Source organism: Mustela erminea, chromosome 1 (assembly GCF_009829155.1).
Source record: "Mustela erminea isolate mMusErm1 chromosome 1, mMusErm1.Pri, whole genome shotgun sequence".
Taxonomy (NCBI): domain Eukaryota; kingdom Metazoa; phylum Chordata; class Mammalia; order Carnivora; family Mustelidae; genus Mustela; species Mustela erminea.
The window spans coordinates 590,310-603,050 of NC_045614.1; the positions used below are offsets into that span (position 1 = coordinate 590,310).

At 65.6% G+C, this 12,741-nt stretch overlaps 1 protein-coding gene across 5 annotated transcripts in view; it reads right to left on the minus strand.

Annotated features, from left to right (window-relative positions):
• The window catches only part of SBNO2 (strawberry notch homolog 2), a 46,347-nt gene that overhangs the window by 18,815 nt on the left and 14,791 nt on the right, over positions 1-12,741 (minus strand). For 4 of the 5 annotated variants that reach the window (XM_032304851.1, XM_032304842.1, XM_032304833.1 and 1 more), the window contains exons 3-4: positions 10,332-10,405; positions 9,585-9,696 (exon numbers count right to left, since the gene is read on the minus strand). In XM_032304851.1, coding sequence (XP_032160742.1) covers positions 9,585-9,696; positions 10,332-10,405 — 186 coding nt within the window. Of the gene's footprint in view, positions 1-766; positions 1,855-9,584; positions 9,697-10,331; positions 10,406-12,741 lie in introns of those variants that run through there. The other variant, XM_032304869.1, reaches the window with a different exon arrangement.

Genomic DNA, 12,741 nt, shown 5'->3' on the forward strand with positions numbered 1-12,741 from the left:
GGCTTCACATGGGGCACCGGGGTCCCTCCCGGCCGGACTCCCTGCCCAGCAAGGGTGACAGGATGAGGCGAGGGCTGACCCCTCCCAGGTAGGCGGCTCACCAGCCCCTGGGTCGGGACCAGATGCCCAGCGGCCACCAGCGGATCCCCAAGATGACCCAAACCCAAACTCACCCTCCACGGACCCCCAGCAAAGTACCTCCTGAGACGCCAGGCCTCCACCCTACTCCGTCAGCAACAGCCCCCAGTGGGGAGGGAATGGGGGGGTCACCCTGACTGTTCTGGGGGACCAGGGAGGTCACAGGGTCACCTGCCATGGTTACTGTCTCTCAGCATTTTGGGGCTCCCTGGACTAGATGAAGACTTGCCAAACAGTGTCCCCGACAGAATGGGGGCACAGGACAGGATGGCCCCACCCCAGACCTCACCTGGGGCTTCCCTCGGGGAGCTGCAGCTGCTCAACGCCACCCGGACCCCAGAAACGCCCTTGTGGAGACAGGGTCTGTCCCGCTAGCCCTGGGTTAGTGGCTGGAAGCTGTCCGGGACCCGTGGGGATCCCGAGGAGGCACGGAGGGAGTGCGCCGTTCCTACCTGGCCGCTGGGAGCCCACCTCAAACCGCACTCCGCCAGCTCCGGCCCAGGACACCCCGAGACAGGGTCGGGCCGGCCGCCATGGGGCGCTCTCCGGGGTCCCGGCTGCCCGGGCTCCGGCGGCGGGGGGGTGGGGGAGGCCTGCCGGCGGGTGGGAGCGAGCCGCGCGCAGTTACCTTGTTGAGAGCCGCGAAGTGCAGCCAGAAGCGCAGCTGGGACATGGCGAGGGGGCGACGGCCGCGGAGGGCGCCCCGGACGGCGGCGGGCGGCTCCCGCAGGACCGCGGCGGCGCTGGGCCGCTCTCGGCCCGGCCGCATTTGCATGTTGGGTTAGTCACCGCCAGCGCCCACTTCCCCTAAGGCGGCTGACTTTCAGGAAATGATGGCTGCCTGGGAAGTCAGGGCGATTACGGGCAGAGCGAGAATTCCTGCACTGGGCGTAATCTGGCCACAGAGCTCTCCGCGCTGCCCCCCAGCCGCCGCACCCCGGCCGCCCTCCGGCAGCCACCCGCCCTCCCCGTGCCTCGGTTTCCCCAGGCCGCGGGTACTCTGGGTGCAGACTGCCCTGGCCGGCGGGCAGGGACCTGCTCCTGCTCCTGGGGTGCCCATGGCAGGGAGGGGCACAAGTCCCCACGCCACAGGGACAAAAGGCAGGCCCAGCCCGCCCCTGTACGCCCCCCCCCCCCAGCTTTCCCCAGCCACCCTGGAGCCTGTCTCCAGGCCTCACCGGGCACCCCTGAGGCCTCTAGTCATGCTACGGCCCCAGCTGGGGGGCCTCCCCGCAGGAACCGGGGCCCCTCCTCTGCTCCTTCTCTTGGAACTTTGCCAAGGGTACGGCTCTCTCCCCAACCCCCTTCCTTCCCCTCCCTGCCTGGCTCCGCACCCTCAGCCCCACACAGGTCGCGGGGCACAGGCCGGGCTGGCGGACAGCTCCCCGTGGGTCAGAGACTTTGCGCGAGCACCTCACGGTGCCCTGTCCCACGGGACACAGCAGCCGCGTGGCTAGGCCGGGCTCCCTGCACATGCTTTCGGGTGAGGAGCACCTGCGGGGCTGCGGCTGGGGCGGGGGGGACCCTGGGCCGTGGGCCTTGTCGGGGACTGTAAGGGATCGCGGGCTCCAGTCCCACAGAGCCACGATGGCATTCCTGTCCGGTCTGCACCACAGAGCCCGCAACCCCCGCCCCGTCCCGGCCCCAGCACGGCTGTAGAAGGGAAAGTCCCAGCAGCAGGACGCCCACCCCGTCGGGAGCAGGGAAATGCGAACCAGAGCCGGGGAGACGACACACGGAAACACACGTCCCACCAAACCCTAAGTGCACGTCCACAGTGACACGACTCACAGCAGTCAAAAAGTGATGACGAGCACAGTGTCCCCGCACAGGTAGACGTAGCCCACCCACATGCGGGAGCGTCCCCGGCCCCAGCAGGAGCGAGGCCCCCACGCCCCGCCCTGGGGACAGACCCCGAGCCCACAACACGCAGGGAGGGAACCAGACACAGGAGGCCGCAAGGGGTGTCCACCCATGTGACACGTCCAGACCAGGCTCCTCCATGGGCGGAAAGAGGACTCGTGGGGGCCCAGGGGCTGGGGCAGGGGATGGCAGATGGGAACACGGTTTCCTCGGGGCTGATGGAAAGTTCTGGGACTGGACAGAACTTGTGGTTGCACAGCCCTGTGAATTTACCTTAAAAAGGTGGATTTATTCATTTGACAGAGATCACAAGGAGGCAGAGAGAGAGGAGGAAGCAGGCTCCCCGCTGAGCAGAGAGCCCGATGAGGGCTTGATCCCAGGACCCTGAGACCATGACCTCAGCCGAAGTCAGAGGCTAAACCCACTGAGCCCCCCAGGCGCCCTTATTTTATTTTTTCTAACAGTTTTTAGTCACTCATTTTCTTTTGTGATAGTCTCTACACCCAACATGGGGCTTGAATTCAAGACCCTGAAATCAAGAATCATACACTTAGGACGCCTGGGTGGCTCAGTGGTTAAACGTCCGCCTTCGGCTCAGGTTGTGACCCGGGATCCCGGGATCCAGCCCCACACCGGGCTCCCCGCTCAGGGAAGCTGCTTCTCCCCTTCCCACTCCCCGTGCTCGTGTTCCTTCTCTCGCTGTGTCTCTCTCTGTCAAATACATAAATAAAGTCACACGCTTTCCTGACTGAGCCAGCCAGATGCCCCCAAAGCGCAGATTTCAAGGCGCGCGGACCAGGACTGAGGTTCCAAACAATGACTAGAGACCAAACCAGGACTGAGGTTCCAAACAATGACTAGAGACCAAACCAGAGAGACGCACAAAGTACACGGCCGGGTTCTCATGACTAGATCCAACTGCCACGAGGTCTGTCGGGTGTCAGCAGCTTCTGACCTTTGACTATTCGCTCCCCAGATCTCAGTGCAGACGGCTGGCCGATGGGCAAGGGTGGCCTTGAGGAGACGGGGAAGCTAGCACCCACTGGGCCCCTGGCTGCCCTGTCCCCCCCCAGCGGAGGCCACAGGCTGGGGGTCAGATGCGTGCCTGGATGGAGGCATAGGGGCTGAGTGGGGACCTGGGCAGAGGCCCCAGCGGAAGTCAAACACAGTGACTTACACACAGGTCAGGTGTGTGCGCAGGGCCGCCCCCAAGGACAGGACTGCCTCTGTCCCCATCTGGCTGCCTCGCAGCTGGGGGGCTGTCTGGCAGGGCCCCCTCTGACCCCGGGGTGACCCTCTGCCCTGGGCCAGGCGGGATGAAGAGGGGCGGGCCCGGCCCAGCTGCCCCGTTCCCCAAGAACCCCCAGTCTGTGCTGGGTCCTGCCTCCTTTCCTCCCTGCCTCGCAGGCCCTCACACAAGCCGCGCCCTGCTGGGCTTTAGGCCACCACTTCCGGGGAGGTGGGGGTGGACAAGGGGCAGAAGGGTGGGCTGGACACTGCAGGTCCCCTCAGGCCCACCTCACTGCTGGGATGTTCCTGTCAAGGGTGAGTTACGTCCCCCAAAGACTCACGCTCACGTCCTGTCCCCCGGGACCTGGGAACGGGACCTTATTTGGATACAGGATCGTTGCACGGACAGTCAGTTCAGGTGAGGTCGTACAGGAAGGTGGAGGCTGGGAGGCAGCCAATGACTGGTGTGTCCTCGTGACAGATGCACGGGAGGTAGCCTCGTGTAGCCGGGACAGGCTCTGAGTGATGTGGCCGCACGCGCGGGGATGCCTGCAGGCCCCGGACCTGGGAGAGGCAGGAGGGACCGTCCCCTGGAGCCCAAGAAGGGAGCGCGGCCCCGCCACACCAGGATCTGGGGGGCCTGGCCCCAGCACAGGGAGGGCATGCTCTCTGTAGTTCAAGGTCACTCCGTTTGTGGGGCCTGGTGGGGGCGGCCCTGGCTCACACGGCCCCCAAAGAAACGGCTCTGTTAGCCCACTGCCATGGGGACAACTGACCTGCCATGGGGACAACTGACCCTGAGCACTCTGTGCTGTTGTAGTTGGGGCGGGGGGGTGGGCTGGACCCCGACCCAGGGCTTTCTGCAGGGGCCACTCTCCAAGCACCTGGCCACCCTTCACTGCCTCGTCCCCTGGCTCCTGGCTGTCCCAGCTTCTGTGCAGCGACCCTGTGGAGACACCCATGCTCCTGCTCTCACTGGTCTGTGGTGCTCGGGCAGACCACAGAGGGGCCTGCGGGACAAACCCCGGAGCGGGGGCGGGGTTCTTGGCTGCGGCTCCGCGGGAACCAGGAGGCTTCCTTAGAGAAGCAGCATCCTGCTGGCTCTTGCTGCTACCAGGGGCTGCTGGGGGGTGCTGCGACCTCTGCAGAGCAGGCAGTCCTGCCCGCCCCTCAGCGGAGAGCTGCTGAGAGTTTGCAAAGCACTTTCCTGAGTGTGACCTCATCCTGGCTTCCCAGAAGCCCCGGGCCAGCGCACGGAAAGTGTCCTTCCTGGGGGGGTGCAGGGCCCACCCGAGATGCTGGGAGTGACGCTCAGGGCAGTGCCCACCCCACTCACTGCATGAGGGGGCTTGGTGTGGAGACAGGGGCCCTGCCCCAGAGTCCGGCCAGGATGTTCGGGGTCCAGGTGGACCTGGGGGGAGGGGTCAGGGAAGCACCCGCTTCCAGGAGACACATGGGCCAGGCAGCACGTCCACAACCAGGACCCCAGAGATCCCAGAGTCGGGAGAGCGTAGGGCAGGGCCTGGAGGCACGAGGCGTTGGGCAAGGCGGTCCGTGACCCTGAGTGCTTTGGCGCCAGCCGACCTCAGTGTGTCCCCAGACACCCCCGATCAGATTCCGCCCACCTGGAACACAAGTCCGCACAGGAGCCTGCTCACGGATGTTCACCGCGGCAGGGTTCAGGATCTCACTGCGGGAACCACCCAGATGCCCGTCAGCCAAAGAACACACACAGTGGGTCCCTCACACGCGGACCCGTCCCTCAGCTGCCGGCAGGAGTGAGACGCCCCAGGCGCATGCCCCGGGGACGGACCCCGAGCCCACCACGCTCAGGCAGGGAACAAGACACAGGAGGCCCCACGGGGTGTGAGTCCATACGTGTGACACATCCAGACCAGGCTCCTCCACGGACGGGAAGGGGGCTTGTGAGGGCGGGGCCCGGGGAGCAGGGAGGAGTGGGGAATGCTGGTGGATGTGGGGTTTCCTTTTGGGGCAATGGCACATTCTGGCATTATACAGAGGGGACAGTTACACGACCCTCCGAATTTGCTAAGAGTCACTGAATTGTATGATTTGCAAATCACAGCTTAAATCAAAACCAAGGAATAAAAAGCCATGCACTCACAACTGGGGGTGGGAGACCCCAAGGGGGTCCCCTCAACTACTGGGGGCACCAGTGAGAGCCGGAGGACCTGGGCGGCTCCATGCCAGCCACGGTCAGAAGAGGCCTTCCTTGGGGAAGCGGGTAGTGTGCAGGCTTACGCGGGGTCTTCAGGGGCTGAGTCTGGGTCACCCGAGACAGCTCCGAGCGGGGACACACAGACAGGCACCCCCAGCAGCCCACGCAGCAGCACTGAAGCAGCCCCTGATGGTGGCCCGTCGTGTCACAGCCAGGTGGCCGAGTGCGGAGGGCCAGCTCTCCCCACAGAAGTCCTCCAGCCGACAAACAGTGAAGGAACAGGGACCACGGTGTCTGCTAGTCAGTGACGGTCACTGCAGGCCACATCCAGCCACGCATGAGGAAATCCATCCCGCCCCCACCACGACAGACCAGGGTCCCCAGCAGCCTCGACGCACGCGCCCTGGGGGAGAGGGGAACGCAGCAGCAACCTGACCATGGCCGGGGGACAGCAGAGGGCCCCAGTGCTACTGCCCCGACCAGGGCTCAAGGTCAGCGCCACGCACAGGAAGACACGTGGAAGGGCAGGCACACAGGGGACACCCGAGACTGCAGGACCTGCCTGCAGGACCCCTGCCGAGAACACAGCACCCTGGGAAGCGCACAGGCCCCAGCCCAGCCTGCACAGCGCGGCCCAGCTCCCTGCGGGGGCCTCTGCGCTCCAGGCCGGGCGCTCTGGTCTGCTGGCTGCGTCGGGGGTACGGACCGCAACGCCACCCGACGAGAACGCGCCGGAGAGCGCGCCGGAGACCGGGGCAGCGCGTGAGACGGCGGAGAGCCGGCACCGTTGCCCACCCGCCCTAGGCACCTGAAGTGCCGTAAAGCTCATTTCGTCACAAAACCCTCACACGTACAAGAAAAGAGTATCGGCCCTGAAATTTTTAGGTAACCCCTGGGTGCATGTGCCCTTCATCCTGGAACTGGCCCCTGGGTTCTGGGCCACTGCAGAGGGTCCAGCTGCGACTACGCAGGGGAACAGAGTGGTCTCTGAGTGAGGACTAGCTTTGACTTTCTGCACGCCTGAGAGCGGGTCCCACGGGCTGCAGGCCCCACCTGGAAGCTAGGAACTCCAGGGCACCCGGCAGCTCAGTCAGCAGAGCACGTGAGTCTTGGTCTCAGGGTTGTGAGTTCAAGCTCCACTTTGGGTGTAGAGTTTACTTAAAAATAAAACTAAAATTAAAACAAAAAACAAACAAACAAACAAAAAGCCAGAGAACCCATAGAGAGGCATAGACAACCCGCTGCCAACGTCCCGGGTCTGGGTTGGATCCTGCGTGGAACCGAGGGAGGGACCCAGTTCCCCCAGTGCTCAGCGTGTCAGCCCTTGTCACAACACAAGGAACAAAGGCCCTCAGACAGTGAAGCTGGAGCCAAGACTAGGCACAGGCCTGGGAACCCAGTCCAGATGCCCTCCCTGAAGAGAGGGGAGGGATGCTGATCCCGGGAACTGCTCCAAGCCCCAAAGGAGACCGGGAGAGAAGGCTTCTCTTGCAGGCAGAAAGAGTCACACAGCTCATCTCCTTTCTCTTTTTGCTTTGGCTGCCAGGAAACTCAGGGCTCGGGTTTAGCGAGCAGGAGGGATATCAAGGCCTGTAGGTCTATGTTCACTCCTGGCTGCGGCGCAGCTCCAACTCCTTCCGATTAACAGCACAGTGAAGAACTCAGAACGTGCCGTGGCCACACGTGGGCTTCGCAGGGTGCGTCAGCCTCCTCTCGCTGCCATGATAAGCTGCCACAAATATTACAGCTGAACACAGCACACCTTTATTACCTTGTGGTCCTGGAAATCACAAGTCCAAAACCGAAAGCTATGTTCCCCCCCCCGGGCCCCAGGGAGACCCGGCTCCTGCCCTTTCCTGGCCCGCGGCCCCCCATCCTCCCCGCCGGCAGCGCCGGGTCTGCCCGTCTCCGGGACCCCCGCCCTCTGCCTCCCTCTCGTGAGGACCTGGTGAGGACGCCGGGCGCCCCGGGAACCCAGGGTCACCCCCGGCTCGCGGCCCTGACGAGGTCCCCTCTGCCGAGGGAGGGGACACGTCCGCAGGTCCCGGGACCAGGAAGGGGACATCTCCGAGGCTATCACTTTGCTGGTCGTCATGGTGATGGCAGTCGGTCAGTCAGGAGCACAGGGTGTCCGCGGCAGGCCCACTGGAGGAGCCTCAGCAGGGTCTGGCCCCCTTTCTAGCGTGGCCCGCAGGCCTGGGGGTCACGAGGGAGTGGAGAAGGCTAATGGGGCCTCAGGACCCTTCACCCCAACTGGACTCTGGTCCCACATCCGTCTAATTCCACACTTAGTACCTGGGGGAGATTCTGTTCGAAGAAGGTTCTGCTGCTTTAGAAGAAAGATCGGGTCCAAGCAGCCCCCGGCAGGGTGGGCCGCTGCCAAGCTCAGCAGGCGCTCGGTACCTATCTGGGAGCCGGATGCGGCCGAGCTGCACCGCAGAGCAGCGACCCCCACACGCAGTGAGACAGGGGTGCGGCGGCCCCAAGGGTGGGTCCGAGGAAGCGCACTGGCTCTGGGCAGAGCCGAGAGAAGCGGTATGAACTGAGCGATGAAAGCGAGCCGGGCGGGCGGCCCCAGCCGCGGCTTCCCCTCCCAGGAGCCTCAGCTACCTGGCCTGGAGAGCAACGGGTGCCCTGGCCAGGAGCCGGCATCGTGAGACGGTGGGGCTGGCTGAGGAGCTGTCCTGGACCCGAGCGGAAGAACTCGATCGGCGCTCAGAGCACGCGCAGCGGCTCAGGGAGGGGGTCAGGCCGTGGACCGCCGGCCGCACCCGTTGTCGGGGACATGGGTGCTTCGCAGGCGGGGCGACGGCAGCCGCCACACCAGAGCGGCCAGCGCGTCCTTGCGCATCAGCAGCCGGGGGAGAATCCACGTACGCCTGCAAAGGCTGCTGGGACGCCACCACGGGGACCCCTCATCCCTCTCCCGCTGCCCCCTCCCCCTGGGAGAGCTGGGGCCCAGATGAGGCCTGCGAGCCCCCGAGGTCCAGCTGAGCCCACTGTGCTCGCATGTCCTCCAGGCCCAGCCAAGCCCCTTCCCGGGGGGCCACACGGGGTCCAAGCTGGAGAGGGAGGGAGGGCTTGAGCCACACACGCACATGCTCCCGCGGTCCTGCCGGGTGAAGGCCTCCCGGGCTGCACCCCGCAGCCGCCCCTCGTGGCTCCCGGCAGCCATGCCTGTGGCTGACGACCCACTGGGCTTAGGGCTCCCTGCTCCATGATCAGCTCATCCCCGACTTCAACTCAGTAACACGTGCAAAGACCCTGTTTCCAAGGAAGCTCCCATTCTGGACTTGGCTCCAGGCCCTGCAGGGCGCTCCAGGGACACTGGGCAGCTCCCCGCGGAGGGAGCCGGTCGGAACCTACCCTGCCTGGGTCCAGGGGATTCCAGCTGGCGGGTCTGAGCCGTATCCTCCCGGACTGCTCCCCGGGGGCCACACAAGCCCCCACTGTACAAGGAAAGCTGAGGCCCTGGGGACCCGAGCCCCCGGGGACGGACAGTTCCCAAGCTGCGTGCTAGAGTACCCCAGCTGTGGCAAAACCAAGTCCCGCACGTTTCTGAGGGCAACTCAGTGCCGCCCCAGGCCGCCCCCGTCCCAGCCACAGATCCTGCCTGGGCTCCTTCCCACAAATGCTCTCTGGAGGCGCCTGGCTTCTGGGGCCTGCCACACGGAGGGCAAGCCGTCAGACACGGCCGGCGAGGGTGCATCGGAGACCCCCCCAAAATGAAACCGCACGTATCTCTTCCTCCCGTGCGGGTGGGCTACACTCTTCAAATGGCCACCATTCGGGTCACGAGCACCCAGTCTGGTCTTTGCACCCAATGGAGCATCGCTCTGACCAGGGGTACAGGGCATGAGGTGCCACAGCACCCGGATGGGGCAAGCATGGGGGCCTGCGTCCAGGAGAAGGAGGTGCTATGCTTGGAAAAGCAGACCCAGCGCCCCCCAGACGCCGCCTCACAGCCACGCCTTGGGCGCCAGCACCAAGCGGACAGGGGTACACCTCCGGCCCGGCTTTTTCACTGCAGGGAAGCTGCCGGGGCGACCTGGGAGCCCTCGGCCATGGGGGCAGCAGCTCTTCCTGAGTACAGACCACAGGCACTTGAGCTGGGCCAAGGCCGCCCATGCACCCTCACGGGAATGGCTGGGGGACCGCGGCTCCAGGTCCCTACCTGAGGAAAGTCGCCCGTCTTTGGCAGGAAGCTGGGGGTGGTGGTCGGAGGTCCATAGCTGGTGTCCATGCAGGGCTGGCCGGCAAGGAAGGAGGTGGAGCTCATGAACTGGCTGCAGGGAGATGGGGACAGAGGGTGGCCGTTAGGACAGGAGCAGGAGCCACCGGCCCGAGGACCAGCTCCAGCGTCAGGCGTCATGGGCCGCCCCCATCCCAGCCACAGATCCTGCCTGGGCTCCTTCCCACAAATGCTCTGTGGAGGCGCCTGGCTTCTGGGGCCTGGAGGCTCCTTGGAGAGGCCCACATGCCCGTGTCCCAGGACACAGTGCCCTGCAGTCGCCAGGCACGGCCGGGCTCCTCCACAAGCCGTTCCTGAGCCAGGCACTTGGCCTGCTCCCAGCCAACCCCCCGCAGGCTCCTACTTACTCTTCAAAACCCCACTCGCCGTGCCCTCCCAGCTCCGTCGCCCCCAGAGTTCTCACCCCCAGCCCGGAGGGTACCCACAGAGCCCTCTGCCCTTTTCCCTGGTGGGCTCTAAGACCGGCCATAGGCAGTCAGTCGCAGCTGCCTCCACGTGGCCAGGGCCTAGCCCACAAGCCCCTGAGCGGGATGCTGAAGCCCTCCACGGGCCATGAGCTCTACTTTATTCTGGCAGGGCCCGCAGAACCATGAAGGCTCTGGAGGGCTCCATGGCTGCAGGGCACGGCGCGGCAGGGCAAGCTAGGAGCCGGAGGCCAGAGGGACTTACGGGCTCTCGCTGGAGAAGGCTGGGTGCGGCGCGGGCGAGAAGGCGGCCCACCACGGGCAGTGCAGCACGGCGCTCTGAAACAGAGCGGGAGTGTCAGGGGCGCCCACCGGGGGCCCGGTCAGCAAGGAGGAGGGAGCACACTGCCGCCACGGCCTGGGTAGAAACTGTACCCTGTGGTCCCCCAGCCGGGTGGCCAGGGAGCGACCACAGCTCCGTGCGTCGGTCTGCCCATCCGTCCAGGAGAGCCCCCGGAGACCGCCGTGAAGATGGAGGAACCCATCTGTGCATGTGGAGGGCTCGGGCCGGCCGAGAGCCACGGGCACCCAGCCATGGGCGGGGCGGGGCGGGACGGGGGAGGGGGGGGTGCGACCCACCTCTAGACTGGGAGCACCCCCTCATCTCTGGAGGGCCTGGAGGGCCCAGACTGCTGGCCCACCCACGGGTCTGACCTGGGAAGCTGCATCCAACACAGGTGTGCTGGAGGGCCGGGGACCCTGTCTGGAGGCCCCCTGCTTCCAGAAAGTAGAGGGTGGGACTGGGGCACCTTCTGGTCCAGGCCCAAGGGACGTCCATGTGGCAACAAGGGCTTCTCCGAGGGGCTCCGGGGGGCTCCCCCTCCCAGGGGGGAGAGCCTGTCCTTCTTAGAGCTCCCGCAGGCCAAGCCGGCTTGGAAGGGGTTCTGGGGAGCCCACTTTGAGAAACAGTCATGGTGGGCTGGAAGGATGACCCTGAGGTCAGTGGGGGCTTGGCGGCCCTGCACCGGGCTCTGATAGGACCAGCTTGGGGGCGTGGACAGTGGACGCTCACGCCGCCCGCACGACAGGCTTGTCCCACCCTGACGCACAGGCCTGTCGAGCAGGGGTCCCTTCCCCAAAGCCACACCGTGGCCTGTGTGGAAGCACGTCCGGGAGGCCCCGGCCACCGCTGGGGAGGGGCCCGCTGGCTGTCGTCAGTGTCCCCACTTGTCCTAGCTGGCCCTGGCAGGTGGAAGACCAGCAGCCTTCCCACGGGGCCCCCAGAGCCGGGCTCCTCCACCGGGCGGCAGGAAGCCATCCCTTAGCCACGGCTTCCTCCCTCTCCGCGGGACTGACTGACGAGAGCTGGCCCAAGAGCTGGCCCGGAACCAGCCCAGATGGCTGGGTGAGGAGAGGCGCCATTCTCCGGCGCCTGTGTCCCCAGCGGTGCGGGGAGCCGGCCCTGACTTCTGACTTCCCATCACTGCCCCCCCTCCCCCCGCCCAGCCCCAACCCCTGCAGGGCTGCGCAGGCCCAGAGCAGCAGAAGGGGGAAGGGGAGGGGGAGACATGCGGGGAAGGGGTCCTGCCCACTCCTCCAGGGTTGGCACGCGCTGCAGAGACACTACCGGAACAGTCTGGAGGGGCAGCCCAGGGCCCTCCCCGGCATGACGGCCGGCGGCACTTCTGGAGAGTAACTACGGAAGCCTCCAGAAGGCCCCCTCCAGGGGAGCAGGGTGAGGTCACCCCAGCGCCCCAGTCTAGTGTCACTTCTCCTCTCCAGCCCCAGGCAAGGAGAGGAACCGGGGGCACCTGGACGGCTCAGTCCCTGGAGTGAACAACTCTTGGTCTCGGGGTTGTAGGTGCGAGCCCCACGTCAGCTATGGAGAGGACTTAAAACTAAAATCTTTTAAAAGAAAGGAGAAACTCCAACGTGAGAGAGGACCTAAGGGTCCCAGGGCCGCGGGCACCCCCAGAACATCTCACGACCTAGCAGAAACCAGGCACCGGGGGCCACTCCGGGCACACAGCAGGCAGACCCAGCTCGGAGGCGGCTTCCAGGCCGGGCAGGCCATTGTGGGGTGCGCCTCACTCCCCCCACCTCTCCTGCTGGGGGAAGCCGGACAGCGTGAAGTCACTGTGCCTCTGTCTACCCGGCACCCCCGCCCCCTCTCCCCCAGCACAGGGCTCTGGGAGGCCGCCAGTCCAGGCCGCCCTAGTCCCCCTCCACAAGGTGCCACCACACCGCCTACGCGGGCCAACGCCAGCCTTCCTCGGGACCTGCCCCGCACAGCAGGCACGTCTCTGCCTCTCCAGAGCAGGCCTCTGGGTGTGACCCATCTAGAGCCGGGCGCCGGCCTCCCGCCCCCACCCCACCCCCAGGCCAGCCAAGGCAAGCTTGCCTGGGGATTTTCCAGGTGGGAACAGAGGCTGGCTTCCGCCGGGGGCATGAACGCCCTCGGGCCTGTAAGCCCAGGTAGGCCGATAACGCTTTTGCCAGGGCAGATAAAATAGGGTGTCTAGCAAAAATGGAATTTCTGATAAACAGCAACGGTTTTTAGGGGCGCCTGGCTGGCTCAGTGGGTTAAGCAGCCGACTTGGTTCCGGCTCAGGTCAGTCTCAGAGTCCTGGGGTCGAGCCCCACGTCAGACCCCGCACTCAGCGAGGCACCTGCTG